Source organism: Eretmochelys imbricata, chromosome 9 (genome assembly GCF_965152235.1).
Source record: "Eretmochelys imbricata isolate rEreImb1 chromosome 9, rEreImb1.hap1, whole genome shotgun sequence".
Classification (NCBI taxonomy): Eukaryota; Metazoa; Chordata; order Testudines; family Cheloniidae; genus Eretmochelys; species Eretmochelys imbricata.
In genome coordinates, this window is record NC_135580.1 from 66942867 (window position 1) to 66958987 (window position 16121).

Below are 16121 nucleotides of genomic sequence, written 5' to 3' on the forward strand. Positions count from 1 at the left end.
GCGCACTTGGGAATTCCTTCCTGTGGGGTAGCCTCAAGCTCTTTCACTCCCCCAGCTTTATGGCTCAGAGTGCTTAATGGCAGCTTTATGGAACTGAGTGCTAGTCCCGAGTCCTTCAGAAAGAGGAAATACCCCAAGGGTAGTGGGATGCCTATCGCTTCGGGGACAAGGCCCTGTCGTGTAGCCCAGGAAGTGAAATGCACCCATTTGGCTCAATATGAGCACCTTGTGGAGTCTTTCCTGCTGCTTCAAAGGACACTTGCACTGGCAGAGAGTACTCCTGAGCTAGTGGACGTAGCCATCCAAAAACCAAGCCATCAATCGACGGGTGTGCAAGTTGGGGTGTCTGAGTCTGCTGTTGTGGTGAGTAGCTCTGGGAACAGCCAAAGCATGAGTGGAAGGTGCTTCAACATTCAGAGGAGAAGTGGGAGCCAGAATTGGTAAGGCCAGCAGGGGGCGATCAGGAGTTGCTGCTTTCTCTCATCTGACCTTGTGGACTACTCGTGGTAGGAGGAGCCACGTGGGGGCGGGGGGAAGCATGTGCAGTCCCACCAGTTCATGGTTCGGGCATCCCCAGAGACTGGGCTCTGATTTCTCTCCTTGAACAATATTGGGTGCATCTGTTGTTGTTGTGGAATGCGAGAAGATCCCTCACTGGAGTTCCTCATCAGTCAAAGATGTCCATGACTGCAGAGTCACGAGGGTGGAGCGGGGGTGTTGTAGCTTGGAATACTCTGAAGTCACCTGGATGACCAATGAGTTCGGTAGAGAATGAGAGAACAGGAACATTGACCCTTTGGTAGGGACACAGTATTACTTCTCAACCCCTTTCAGGATGTGTGGCTGGGGTATGCCAGTGCATGCCAACTGGAGGATGTCACCACTGGTTGGTAGGACCACCACTCATTGGTATCCAACTGTGTAAGATGTCAAGCAGCTGGTGCTGACTGTCTTGTACCTCCTCTAAGGGGATCTATAGGACATTGGCTATTCTCCACAGCAATTCTTGGAACTGGTGATAGTTGTCCAACAGAGAGGAGGGGATTGAAGGAGTGGCTGCATCTGGAGAAGATGAGGGATACCGGTGAAGTTGGGCTAACCAGCATGTCAACTAACACTGTTGGAGCACCTACCTGACAAGGGTTGTGGTGGCAACGCGGAGAAATTCTCCTGAACCTAGTGGGATCTTTCAGAGCATGAATATTGGGGCCACAACCCAGTTGACCTGCTGTTGCATAGCCTGGGACCACAGTGCCAGATAACAACTATGTGAATAAGGTAAGGTGGAGAACTACCATGGTGCCACTGGAACATTCCAGTAGTCATGCTTCCAGAACGAGAGATATGGACACAGTGTCAGACATCCATATCGTCTGAATCAAAGGAGTCAGAATTCTCACCAAATGGTGGTACTGTCGGAATTACTGGAATAGAAGGCAGCAGGGATATAGCCGTCAAAAGGTCCCTTCAAACTGGTGGTAAGATCGGGGCTCATGGAGACGGCAGTCCCTCAAGTGCAAACAACTCATGGGCACTCAGGGCTCTTCCCAATCTCCCGGGGTATCCGTTCTGGAGGGAACTGCATCTATCTGGAGACTCACAGTTCCCGGGACACCAGTGGAGCTGGAGGAGATGGAGTGGCAGGATCTGTAATTGATACCGGCAGATCCAGCAATCGGTGCATCCATTTCTCGGTCTCGTGAGACATGGAGTATGGCCAGAACTCATGGACAGTGCCAAATCCTTCACAGACTTGGAGTAAAACTTACTGTCATGCTTAATATGTGCATGCTTCCTTAGTTCATGGCTATGCTCCGGTGTGAAGTCCTTAGCATTGGTACTGGCGAAACACTATGGGGGTTCTGCAGTATGGGGAGCATTTTCACCTGTTCAGGCTGATGTACAGAGTGGGTTCCCTAGCCATGAGCCGAAGCCGGTCTCATGGCATCCTCCATAAAGTCTCTCCTGAGGTAGAGAGTCTGGTTCTCTTGAGTACGGTCAGGAAAGGAGAGGCAGACACTGCACGTGGCTATGATATGGGCTTCCCCCAAGCAGTACAGAAAGTGCTGGTGCTCATCACTGATGGAAAATGAGCAGGAGCAGGCAGTACAGGTTTTGAACCCCGGGAACTCTGGCATAATCCAGTACCCAATCCCGGGTAGTAGGGGGAAGAGGGGAAGGGAGTAGGCTGGCAGAAAACACCATTTAAATGGCGCCCCAATTTCTAAATCTGCTACAAAAAAGGTGGAATCAAACAAAAAAAATACAGAACAAACAATAAATCTGAACTATGAACAGTTTGGATATTTTTGTAAACTTTTGGAGTAGAAACTCCAACTCAGACCATGTGGCGGTGAGAAGGAACTGGAGACACCGGCAGCCTGCCGCACCTTTATCGCATTGGGCAAAATCATGAGGTGGCACAGGGTGCATATGCGGACTGCCAAACAACATTACTTTCAAAAGGTCAGGGTGCATTGTGTGCATGCATAACCCTCAGTGGAATACAATTACTCAAAGAACAAAGTCTACCAACTGTAAAGAGCAGTAAATCTTGAGTGAGTTTTGACTGGAAATGTGCCTAGACCTGAAGAGAAAGCCATTTGAAGTAGCTACTTCTTTGACTCTCTTTTTCCTCCTAAGAGCCTATGCCTAGACCCACAGAAGTGACTGCAGGCTTGCTGAGAGAATGCAGTGTGCTCCTACTTCCCCACTGCATGAGTCTGGAGAATCGTCAAAACCATTTTGCTACACTGCGTTTCACGCAATATAATGCATTATTTGTCCAGAGTTCAGCAACAAGCAGATGAATAAGGAACTGGGTTCTGCAGAACAGCTGCAGCAGTATGAGGAAAATAAATGTTTATTTCCTTTTATTATTTTCCTTGTAGACTGAAAATGACAAGATAAGAGGGGGAAGGGGAATTAACACAACAACCAGTTAAAGCTAGTTTGCAAGCTCATTTTTCTGCTTATCGGATAAATGATTTAATACTACTTACACAGATTCTGTGCTGTTTTTCCATCCAAGATTCTTAATTCTTTAACTCGTTTCTTTGGCAGAACTACTTTCTTTTCTTCTGTATCATCTACTGCCTTTTTAGCTGTAAAATAAATGTGTACATATGAATTTCTAATTCACCAATAATAATTTTAAATTTTTAACAGATACAACTTCATTTAAGACACTAATGCTACCTTAGAGGGGAAAAAATAACTTCTCAATTTTTCTTCAGTTCAAGGGAAAAGAAACACGTTAGCTCACAATAAGATCTTCTCAAACACAATGGCAAATAAAACAGAATTAAAAAGCAGTAGAAGGGCCATACAGAATTTACAAACTGAAATTTGATAGGACACTGGGATGTATACTTCTGCTCTTGCAAAAATACTAAAATCACAGAAACTGGTTGTTTTCTCAGTTTTTCTTGGATTTTGAAATCCAACACATTCAACAATAAACTCTCCAGTGATTCCATACAGGTCAAAGAAGATGAGAGCTATCTGCTGAAGCACCGCCATTGCCTGTACCTTCCTGAACCCATCAGTCACAGACCAGTTTTGTTTATGAGATCTAATGACAATACTCTCAAAACTGTAGGCATCTATTACATTTTTAATAATTTAATCAAAATTATGAATACCGTTGCTGTAATGCATAAAATCAAATCACAACTATTATGAATATTCTAGGTTTTGGATTAATACATTTGCTTATCTGACTGAAAGTTTTATATTTGGAACTTATAAAATGATATATACTAACACACACATTTAAATTTTAAACACGTACATACGAACACTTTTTTGCATAACTGGACAAATATTTTTCATGCAAATTTCACAGGTACCAATTAAATTAATCTTAAATTCTATCAAGCAAATGCACACACATGGCTTTCTTTATATCTGACGGTCCTTAGAGGTAATACAAAAAGGAAAAAAAGGGTTTGTAGATTTGCTTTTTAAGATGCTTAAAGGTGGTCTCTAAAAGTTCGTTGTTTCAACTTTAGGAAATTCATAATTTTATTATTCTGGAAGACAATAATGAATGCCAAACTAATGAAATTATCTTATCACAAAACACACATGGTTGACAACTGAGCAACGGAAAAGAGAAGGCACATTTAGTCGTTCTGTGTACAACTTGCTCTTTGTTTGTTTACACTTTTTGCATTTCCAGTGACCAATGAATGTTTGGAAGAAAGCAGGTTTCTATCAAAAATGCAACACTTCACCTCCTTCAACTGTAACATGGGAGTGAACACCACACTTCTTCCAAGAGCCCTCTACCCAAAAAAAACCCAGCAAAACAAAACACTTTCAGGAAAACCAGGACACAACTGCAAAAAATCATTTAACCTAGCTTGCACCATTTTCTAGGTCATCTTTAAAAATTATGATACAAATATTTGTCCATTTGAGATTAGAACGTCAATGCCTTCTGAGACATAACTGAAGGATACAAATCAAGAATGAGTAACTGTCACCTAGGATCTGATCCTGCAAACACTTCTACACATAAGTAACTTTACACAACAGAGTAGGTCCATTGAGCGCAATAGCAATGGCCTACTCCCATGCTTAAAGTTACTCAAGTGTTCATATCTGCAGAATCAACAATTCAATTAGTATATAATGATATCAAAAGCAGGATTAAATTTTACAACTATCAGTCACCAATAGACTTTTATTGGCTATCACCTCCCTCTCTATTCAATTGAAAGCCTTCCCCAGTGTCTGGGGGACAATCTTGTCCCAATAACTGCCCCACTTCCCACTGCTTCCGTTCCTGTAGTGAAGTTATATGGACCTGCATTTCCAAAACGTCATAGTTACTTGTTTTCAGGATCAGGAAGGAATTTTTTTCCAGTCGGGCCAAATTGGTGAAGATCTGGTGGGGTGTGTTATGATGCGTTTGATATATTTGGGGGGGGGGTAGGGGGGAGTGGAGGTTTGGTTGTGTGCGTGCGCGCATTCCTTGCAGCATTGTGGAGCAGTTAGATTAAAAGGAAAAAGAACGGGAATTTTAATATTAAGAGATAATGTACAAATGTTTTGTTCATCATAATTTGCAGCCAATGTCCAGTGAAAATAAAAAGGGCCAGATCCCAGAGTTAAATGAGACCCGGGATTTGGCTGGTAGATCTTTTGTCTGCAGGAAGAAGGGTAAACCTTAAAATTTCACAGACAGAGGCTCCCCTGGCTACCTCCCTCACAGATGGAGGGCTTGAGTATTCAGAAGTGAGCTGAGTCCTAGAGATAGGCTGAAAAGAGTCTACCCTGAATCACTGGTTATATGGTTGGAGCCCTGTAACTCCACACAAGATCCAATTAAATGATGGTGCAAGAGAAGGGGCTAGCATAAAAGCACCCCTCATCTATTGTTAAATTAAGAAAGTTACTGCCGGCAGTTTAAATCAATTTTGTCGTTCATTTACCTACATGTCTTGATCAATATTTGTAAATTGTCATCAGAGGGTCTACTCTGCCACTGCATTTGCTCCTGTTTATTATATGGTAATGCACATTATGCACAGGTTATGCTGGGAGAGCTCTCTTGGGAAAGTAATGACAAATATTTACTCCTCAGACAGTAATTTAATAGTTAATATCCATGCAAAATTTTAATATTCACATTGTAGCATAAATCTGTGGCTAGTAAAAGTACTGTGGTAAGGCAGTCATTCCAAATTTTCAATAATTATTAAAACTAACAACTCAGGTAAGTAGCAGTAATTACTCTACTAAGTAACATATTTCTACTACATTTTCTTATTTCTTTCAAGTCAAATATTTTATATAATATTGTGTTAAAAATTCATTAGTTTTGCACTGATGCGTGGGTATCAGCATAAATAAACTAAACTTGGTTATGATCCTTTCCCCAGTCTAGTTTAGTAAAACTGACCTTTTGTAATGTTTGTGGTTACAGCACTCCCCTATTAACTTATATCCCAGTAGGTACTTGCAACACGACAAGTTGTTTAGCTGCTATATGTAACCAAGATTAAAATGCAGTTTAACAAAGTAACATTGAATGATTAATACAGTAACAGCTAAACATTAATCAAAAACCTAGAGAATGCAACCCGGTAGTATTTTCATTCATCTCTATTATTTATACCATTATGCCTTATATTTGTAAGAAATCTGTAGGTTTAAAAAAAAAACACTTATTTGAATGTGTGTGTGGGTGTATATACACACACGCGCGCGCTACTGGAGATAAGGATATTGTTAAGTCCTCTGCTGCCATTGCTTTTTGCATTCTCTCCCCCTCCTCTCCCTTCACTGAGACAATATATTGTGCATTAATAGGATGTGTCACTCAGAGAATTAATTATATTTCATTATTAGTTATATTGATTAAGTGTTGCTCAAGTTACCATGGCAACCTTAACATATATGTTGAATTATACACCAGTAGGTGCGTGCTCAGTGAGTTTAAGTAGTATAACCGTATTTGCATCTGCAGTAAAATACATAGGATAGATTTATGTCAGTGATCTTAAATGACGATGTAAATTAATGGGGAAAATATAAACAAATGATTCTCTATTCTAGCTGGACTGCAAAGGAAATAAGCATAATTTTAATTTTAAATCCTATTGAATACCCTTTACCATGGCATCTTGACATCTCCATTTAATTTAAAAATTAAAGAAATCTACAAATGGATGACAGTAAAATTCTGAGATTATCAAACTTTTTCAGAGTGTAGACTCTGCCCTAATAGAGACAGTTTCTCAGACATCTCTCCCATTCAGTTGTGTGGACCACTTTCCTCTTTCATTCTTCTTACAACATCCCCATGGAAACTACAGCATTTGCATAAATGGAAGATAATATTAGAGGAGTAGTGTATATCTAGCTTCCTTTTGATGGAAAAAAGGAGTGACCACATAATAAGCAAGCTCTTGAAATCCCATGCATATACTTTGGTAAGTATGAATAAAATCATGTAGGAACCTTCACTTTGATCACGGATACATTACTTTTTTTTTTTTTTTAACTTTGTGATTAAGAAATGTCTGTGTCAGATGTTATACTAACATGCATTGTTGACTTCAGCTTAATACAGTACTTGTTGTGGACCACATATGCAATGTGTCAACAAACATGTATCTGAAATAAACTGAATTCATGAAACAAGAGCAAGGTCAGACATTTCAACAAAGGCAATTTTATTTTTATCTTGTAATTTCCGTAGTTTTTGAGCATGGTGAATCTTTTGACAATGTTTTCTGCAACAGCCATTACTTTACTGCAATCTTTACATGTGTGCTTGTGTATGCACATACACACAATAGTTGAAATATATATAAAACGTGTATATAAATGTTAAAATATAATACTTAGGAAGGAAGATGTCTTTAGACTCAATGAGTTGCAGTGCAGAGATATATTTATACACACACACAAAACACTAAAGTCTGAAATCAGATTTCTTGTGTCAGAGAAAAGGTTGCTATACAAATTTTGATTTTTTATTCGTACTCATGTAGAGTACTAACTAATATGTTAAAAGAGAAAGAGGAAGTGATTTATAAATTCTGTGTCAGACCCTTATCTCAGGGTTTCCAGTACATTAAATGTTTGTGTTATTTAGAATCCTAAATTCATTCTGAAACAGTGTTTGTGTTATAATTTTATACTAACTCTTGTTTTTGTAATTTACAAATATATCTCCCAAAAGGGATACTGCATTGAAGGAAGTGAATATAATTTTTACTTAACCTGAAACCTATTAATCAAAAACTGAACAAAAAGGGGAGGAAGCATTTGTTCAGAAAACATATTTCAACAAAAACAAAATATTCATAGATATGTTGAAAATCAGGGTAATTAAGAAATTAGCCTCATTCTGAGTGTTATTAAAACAAAAGCAGGTTACAGTAAACAAGCATTCATTGTTTCACTTGGTTGAATGCTGATTTATACATTAATTATTCTTCACTGGCAAACTCCTTTATTCAAAATACTTGGTTCTCAAGAAAAAAAAAAAAACATAATGAAATGGACAGCATGAGATTAATTTTAAATGGAAAACAATACTTTTTTTTTTGTTTAGTCTGCTTTAAAGATAGATTTCCCTAAATTGGGATGAGTGGAACCTTTCTTAATTAATTCACTAAATTAATTCACTTAATTATTCACTAAAAGACCAAAAGAAACATATCTTTTAACTTCTGCACATCAGTGCCTCATAATGTCTACACATATACAGTGATTTCACTTTTTTATTCTTTGCTTCTCTTCACTCTCTGCCTCAACCAGAAAGGGGGAGAGAATGTGACTCAAATCAAGGAAAATTAAAAAGGTTCAGGTGTTGGGAAAGGCCAGCAACAACTCTTTCCAGAACAACAAAGAGAGAGTCTAAATTAAACATGTTGGTAAGCAATCAAGATTTTGTTTTCATTTGGTGTTATGTTCTATTTTGTGAGTAATAATGTATTTGTTTATCAAAGCTGGAGGAAAAAGAGCTGATGCAACCTGCTGTAAGAGATTGTTTTCCATTCTGTTCTTCTATGTTATGTACTGCATGTACATAAAGCATGTGTCTTCAGTGATACCTACATCTGTGAACTAACTAATATATCCCACAGAAAGAACTATTTCCGTTTTACACCTGTTTAGCATATGAAGACGTAACAATGACATTAGTCAAAATGTTCCAGAAGTTCAAAATATATAAAACAAGATTAATGGTACTAATCACAAGGAACATACACAAACATATTGTAATGGTTCAGAGACCTAATTAAGAGGAGGGAAGGAGGTTACTCTAGTAGTTGGTACAAAAATCTGTAAGCACACATGGCTTTTGGAAATTAGCAGTTGCATGTTAACTAATATACTTGTACACCTGTTCACTCACTCAATTACAGAACACCATTAAATGTTACCACTATAATATGTTTAGCGGCCCTAACAGCATTAAATAAGATTTTATATTTTACCCTCTGAGTTGACATTTTCTCTTTTTCTTTAAATTAGTTGGTTTTAGAGTTTATAAAAGGGATTCGGAGTGCAGCCTAAAACAACATTCAGCACAGTGAGCATGCCTTCAACTTCTCAGACAAACACTATGTTAAGATGGCATTAAAGTTGAGACCACATCAGCATATCAGTTTGATTGATTGATGCATAAGTGTTTGTACTCCCAATATAAAAGAACATCGTGTTTTAGAAAGAACAGTTACTTACATTACAGTAATTGTGGTTCTTGGAGGTGTACTGTCCACACAGATTTCACTCTTGATGTGCTTGTGCCCCAGGCACACAAAATCAGATTTTTGAATAGCAGTGTTCAGTGTGCTCTGGGAGCCTTCACAAACAATGAAGCTGAGGCGATAAGGGTCAGAGTGGTCTCAACCACTTCTTACTTCTTTCACCAATGAAGAAGTCCTTACGGAAGGATTAAAAATTAGCAGGTTGTGGGATCCATTTGGACAACACATTTTGAAGAACAACAATTTCTGTAAGGTAAGTAAGAGTTGTTTCTTTGAACAACTGAATACACAGATTCCACTTTTGTTGATAAGCAGGCAGTATACAATGCCTCGAGATGAGTAAAAAGGAATCCTATGTGAAGATCAACCGATGGACCGCTGTACCGAAACTTGCATCTGGTCTAGAGGCCAGACCCAGAAGACTTGAGAGTTCCTCTTAGGGATTCTTGCCTAAATTGTCTGACCCATTTCCAGGGTTATCCATGGTGAAGATGGGTCAGAGTCTAGCAGATATGCTCTGTTCCTCTGAAGACGCTGAAGAGAATTCTTCTTTCATAGGAGTGATTTGGACAAGTGTCCTCTGCCTATTAAGGGCTATAGTTACTTATTTCCTCTCTTCATCTGACCAAGGCTAAAGATGCCAGTACCAGTCCCCTAGCTGAATCAACCTGTGCTGAGAACAGTCTTGGTGCTATCTTCCATCCATACCCATGAGTCCAGTTGCTGGCGCTGATGTGCTCAGTGTAGGCATTCTCAGTGCAGTCACCATAGGTACAAACTTATCTGGCACCAGGACACTCAATACCAAACAGAGGTATGCCGACTGAGTGCTACTGAGGGGGAAGGGAAGAAGGTGGCACAGTGTTTACTATGTGAAGTGATCATCGGTGCCAATTTCTGTAGCTCTGCCTTGAGACTTTGGAATGTTGGAGCATTGGGGGAGGATTTTTATTTCCTCACAGGGGAGGGAGATTTGTATCTACCCTGGTCCTTGAAGTGGTGATTTTTACAGCCACTTTTTGAGTCAACACAAAAGCAAAAGAATGGGACCTCTGAGTGTGCTATGAGCTCTGGGTGACATGAGAGAAGTGTGACTGACTAGGTGGAGATCTCTCCAACTGCTTATTGGGATCAAAAAATGTCTGATGTTTCTAGAAGATGCAGCTGCAGTCTACCTTTTCAGAACACAAAAATAGCCATACTGGGTCAGACCAATGGTCCATCAAGCCCAGTATCCTGTCTTCTGACAGTGCACAATGCCAGATGCTTCAAAGGGAATGAACAGAACAAGGCAATCATCAAGTGATCCATCTCGTCATCCAGTTCCAGCACCTGGCATTCAGACGCCAAGGGACACCAGAGCGTGGGGTTGCATCCCTGATCATCTTAGCTAATAGCCATTGATGGAACTATTTTCTTTGAACTTATCTAATTCCTTTTTTTTTTTTTTGATCCAGTTATAGTTTTACATCCCTTGTCAAAGAGTTCCACAGGTTGACTGTGTGTTGTGTGAAATAGTTTCTTGCCTTCAGAGTGTGCTTTGAAAAAGATTTGCATACTGAGCAATGCTCAGAAACATGTTCTTCTAGACATAAGAGACATCTCAAGTGCCCATTGCTTACAGACACTGATATGTCTCAGGTCTGATCAATCTCAAATCCTGCAAACATAACGCTGACAATTGTGGCTCTATGTGCAGAGGCAAGGAACCCTATCTTGCCGATAACATGAAGTAATACTTTATATAAACCAACTGGTTGAATTAAACTTAGGCATACGCTTACCACCATATTGGCCAGGTGCAGTGGGGGTTTCTTCACCATCCTCGCAGCAGGTTCAGGTGGGCTCTGTTCATGCATAGCATGATGGGTAGTAGGCTGTATGTCGCAACTCTTTATTTAGGTGTATAGTGGATGTTCAGTGCAGGTACTCCATAAATTAAGGCACAAAAGAACAGATAAATGGCTTGGGAAAAGAACTGATCAAAGGTGCTTGGTAATTGAGCAAGCCAGGGCAGCTGGGGACTCCTCTGACTGGTACAGCAGGGAGCCAACCCCCCATCATTATAGTCCACCTTTACCTTTACAAGTCGGGGGGGGGGGGGGGTGCCGCGGTAAGGTCCCAGCAACGGAATTGCTGGGGAGACCTGCATGAAAAAGGGTGGAAGCCCCCCTGCACTCCTGGAATTGGAGGTTCCTGCCAGTGGATCTGCTGGAGGGATATGAATGGAAAGGTGTGGGGTGGGCTGAAAAAAGCACTCTTCCCCCCCCCCCCCCCGCTGAATTGTGGGGGTTTTCGCCTGCACTACAGGTTAGTCCCAGACATCTAATAATAAAGTTGTGGCCTTATTAGAGCCATATCTAATGTCTCCTGTCATTCTTTTGAAATAACCAGACAACGAGATCTTGCACACCAGTATGCATGTACACCAAGAGTGAAATCCATGTGGACAATCACTTGAAAAACGCCCTGGCCCCATGTCCCGCCACAGCAAAATGATGGCTGAACATCTTGACTGTTAAGTTTTGCCAGTATTGTCATACGCTTTTTGTTATAAAACTATCTATTAAAAAAAACAGAAGAGTTGCACAGTGCAATTTAAACAGAACACTGCGTGGCAAACATACAATGTGCAGCTATTTTACATAAAGAGATACTGAGTAAGAAGAGTAATGCAGATGTCTGTTCTTCTTACTTAAAAAGCATCACTCTATCAGCAGTTTTGACAGTAATGTTACAGTGCGTTAGTTCCAAAATACACTATTATATTATAAAACCTTATTGAAAAGAATGACATTTCTATCCTGGATATCAATTGGACTTTTTATGCTTTAAATAATATGCAGGAAAATTATCTTGATATATTATGCATAGTAACCATGTGGCTGACGTATCTTATGTTTACGGAGGAATTAAAAGAAAAAAAAAGACCTATACTGAAACATGAAATGGCTGTCCAGAACTAGAATGAGTTCAGATTCAGATTACAGGTTTCCACTCACTAACTGGACTGAGGAATATCTGTTTATTAAGAGCACCATACCCAGTGTATTAGAGGCTACAGTCTATTAAAGCTGCACTGCCTTGATTTCATAACGTATTGTGACAAAGTTCCTTCCCTACCTTGGTGGGTCTTGCTCTTACTGGCGGATTTGCTTGCCTCCAAGATTCAGGCCAGCCCTCAGTTTGGCTGTTTTCATGAACCCACAGTCCCGGTCAACTCCTCCTGTGTCTGATCAGGATTTGGGAGGTTTGGGGGGAACCCAGGCCCACCCTCTACTCCGGGTTCCAGCTCAGGGCCCTGTGGAATGCAGCTGTCTAGAGTGCCTCCTGGAACAGCTGTGCGACAGCTACAACTCCCTGGGCTACCTCCCCATGGCCTCCTCCCAATACCTTCTTTCTCCTCACCATAGGACCTTCCTCCTGGTGTTTGATAATGCTTGTACTCCTCAGTTCTCCAGCAGCATGCCTTCTTACTCTCAGCTCCTCGTGCCTCTTGCTCCCAGCTACTCACACGCGCACCACAAACTGAAGTGAGCTACTTTTTAAACCCAGGTGCCCTGATTAGCCTGCCTTAATTGATTCCAGTAGCTTTTTGATTGGCTGCAGGTGTTCTAATCAGCCTGTCTGCCTTAATTGTTTCCAGAAAGTTTCTGATTGTTCTGGAACCTTCCCTGTTACCTGACCCAGGGAAAAGGGACCTACTTAACCTGGGGCTAATAAATCTGCCTTCTATCACTCTCCTGTAGCCATCTGGCCCGACCCTGTCACAGTATGCCGTGGCATATATGTGAGAGTTAACTCTAAATGTCCTTACTTTCAGGATTTTAAAAGCAACTCCACCAATGGTAAAATATTGTGTCACGAGGGCCAGAAACCAAACCTGGTTTCAAGTAAGCAAGGATTTAACTCTGTATAGACTTCACATACAAACCTATGTTCAAAAAGGGAATGTTGGAATGGTCGTTACTTATCTCACAAATGTCAGAATGATCTAATTTGTGTTTCTGGTGAAGAGAGAGAACAACAACAGCTGACATTCAAAATCAAGAAACGACTATTTTCTCCTGTTTCCCTTGATGAGATTAAAGACATTTCTAAGAAGGAACATCTTACTCTAACTATCCAATACCTTCATGTAAAAGGAAGAGCTATTGATAATTATCAGATGTGAAAAATTTGTACTGATTCCTTAGCAAACTTTATCTATGTCAAAGTATGCAGTATGAGACTCCACTTGAAGTTTTGTGTGGGACAATGCTAAGACAGTGCAAACATCATGAATGAGTTGACTAACGGAGTTCAAGCAAGAATAAAAGAGAAGGCTCTCCATGTGGGTACATTCACTGCCACGCCCACAAGCAAAACTTTGCTTTAGTCAACACTATCTCAGATATGCCCAAAGTTACAGAAGTCTTTATCATTGTACAAGTGTCATGTCACTTTGTAGTCAAAAGCAATACCAGACACAAGTTATTTGTTCAAGCTCAGAAACAGCTCCAGCAGAAAATTATTCAGCTAGAGTAAATGACAGCTACCAGGTGGTTTTATTGGATAAAACTGCACTATGAAGCCATTCTCACTGTATCTGAGTCAGCACATATCATTCAAAAGTTTTAGCCGAGCCAACTGGATTCCAAGCTAAGATAAAGTCACCTTTCTTATTGTATATGCTTATCTTGAAAAGAATAACTGGTGTGACAAATGATTTATCAGAGCAACTTCAATAAAGTGGACTTGTTTTACTACGTACTACACACTTGATCAAAGGAAATCAAAAACAACAAAAATCAGCAAGATCTGATGCAGCGTGGGGGAAAATAGTGGAAAATGCAAAAGAATTTGCTGTTGGTATTGGTACTTAACTGGATTTTAGGACAGCTGAATTGTCTAAAGTGCCCCAAAAGAACTCAAAGTTTCCAAGTTTCTTGTTGATTATCTGTCAACCAGTACTATTGGGAAAAGTAATATTGATGAGACAAGTCTCTATGATACATTTCAAAAGACTTACTGTGTGGTTTATGACTATTTAATTTCCTATATTTCAGATATGCTTTGAACAAGATCCTGTCTTGCGGAAGTGATGAGGACCTGTTTTACAAGTCATCTGAAAGGCTGTAACAGCAAGCATAGTAAGGGAAGATTGTCACCTACTGGATCACCAATTTAAACTTCTTAATCACTTGGACTTGCGTAAAAAGTCTCCAACTCTAAAACCATCTTAATGTATGATACTTACACCATACTGAAATCTCACAAGGTATGACTGCAGTACAACATTAATTCAGACAAATCAGCAGAAAAATATCAGATTACATATGTACTCATATTGGGAAAACAGGGATCAGAAAAGGGAAGCTTTTGGTCACACAGAAAGTGGATGAATCAGTGTGGATATCAATTGAGACATTGGACCTTACAGATAATGTATGATGCAATTCAGCAACTATTTCCCAGGTGTATGTGTGATTATTGAATTGTGGTTGAAAAATCTCCAAAAAGCCCTTCCAAGGATACGGAAAGTACAACTTCTGAAACTGAAATATTGTGCATCATTTTACCTTCATGATTAACAAAGAATTCTAGTGTGACTGAGGGAAAGAATTCACAATTTCTCTTTCTCTACTGAATGTTATATATAGCATACTATATGTCATGCACAGAGAGCAACACAGTATAGCTTTAAAAATGAAAACTAATTTTCATAATAATCCTTCTGAATGAGACTGAACTTGGTAAAATAAAGCATACAAAGAGACAAAGTATGAAAATGTAACAATATAAAAGGCACTGATGTTCCACAGTTATTAAACAAAGGATTTAACAATGAAAAACTGGCCAGAATCAGAATTTTTTAGCAATATTATTTTAAATGTTAAATGTCCATAAAAAGCAATTTAACTAAAAATCAGACAAACAAATAATGTATTCAAAGGTATCCACATTATAAAGAAAAATATGAATAGGAAATAGATTGCTATTCATTTTTACAATCCACCTTGGTAATAAAGAGAAGCAGTTAAATGCAGGCTTGGATAAAAGTTATTATGCCCTTTGCATTTTAAAGCAAACATGTACAACATTGTTGAAGCACTTCTGCATCAGGTTACTAGAATACCAAGTCATTCATTTTCTCTCAAAACCTTGTTAATTTCAGTATTATGTGCATTACAAGTTTGAAAGAATTATTCTACTTAAAGTTAAAATACTGTCTAAAACCATCAAGCCATATAAATCCTTTCCATTCCAGCAGTAGAGAAATATCAGTCTAAAACCTAGCACTTCAATAAGTTACCTTCCACTATAATTCACAAGTGGGATGAAAATTGTAAGACTAGTTCCTTATTAAATCTCTTTTCTCTCCCTACTTCCCCCACCCCCCCCCCCATCCTCTTTTTAAACAAGGAATTTAAGCAACATGGCATCAGAGTCTCTTTTTTAGGAAAGCTACCAGCAGACGGTCTCTCAGAAGAATTCCCCAGTGTTACATTCAGCATTGGTGTGTAATAAACTGAATAGCAAAGACCCTCCCATAACCTAGTCAGTTCTGAACCTCCAAGGAAGTGGTATGAGCTATTTGGCATTTTTCACTGGGCACTGAAATTATGTCCTATCCGTCCTTAAAGACCTATATGATAGTAATAAAGGCAATAGATCCAGGTTCCTGGCCATATTCTAATTCAGATCATTACATTCTGCCTTAAATAACATTTATCCTACATGTTTCAGAGGGGAAGCCGTGTTAGTCTGTATCACAAAAATAATGATGAGTCCGATGCATCTGATGAAGTGGATTATAGCCCACGAAAGCTTATGCCAAATACATTTGTTTGTCTCTAAGGTGCCACAAGGACTCCTCGTTGTTTCTCCTACAGTTTCAAAAGA

At 39.5% G+C, this 16121-nt stretch overlaps 1 protein-coding gene across 3 annotated transcripts in view; it reads right to left on the bottom strand.

The window, feature by feature from the left end:
- The window catches only part of DIAPH2 (diaphanous related formin 2), an 837317-nt gene that overhangs the window by 530290 nt on the left and 290906 nt on the right, over nt 1-16121 (bottom strand). For all 3 annotated transcript variants that reach the window (XM_077825677.1, XM_077825676.1, XM_077825675.1), the window contains one exon: nt 3003-3104. In XM_077825677.1, coding sequence (XP_077681803.1) covers nt 3003-3104 — 102 coding nt within the window. The remainder of the gene's footprint in view (nt 1-3002; nt 3105-16121) is intronic.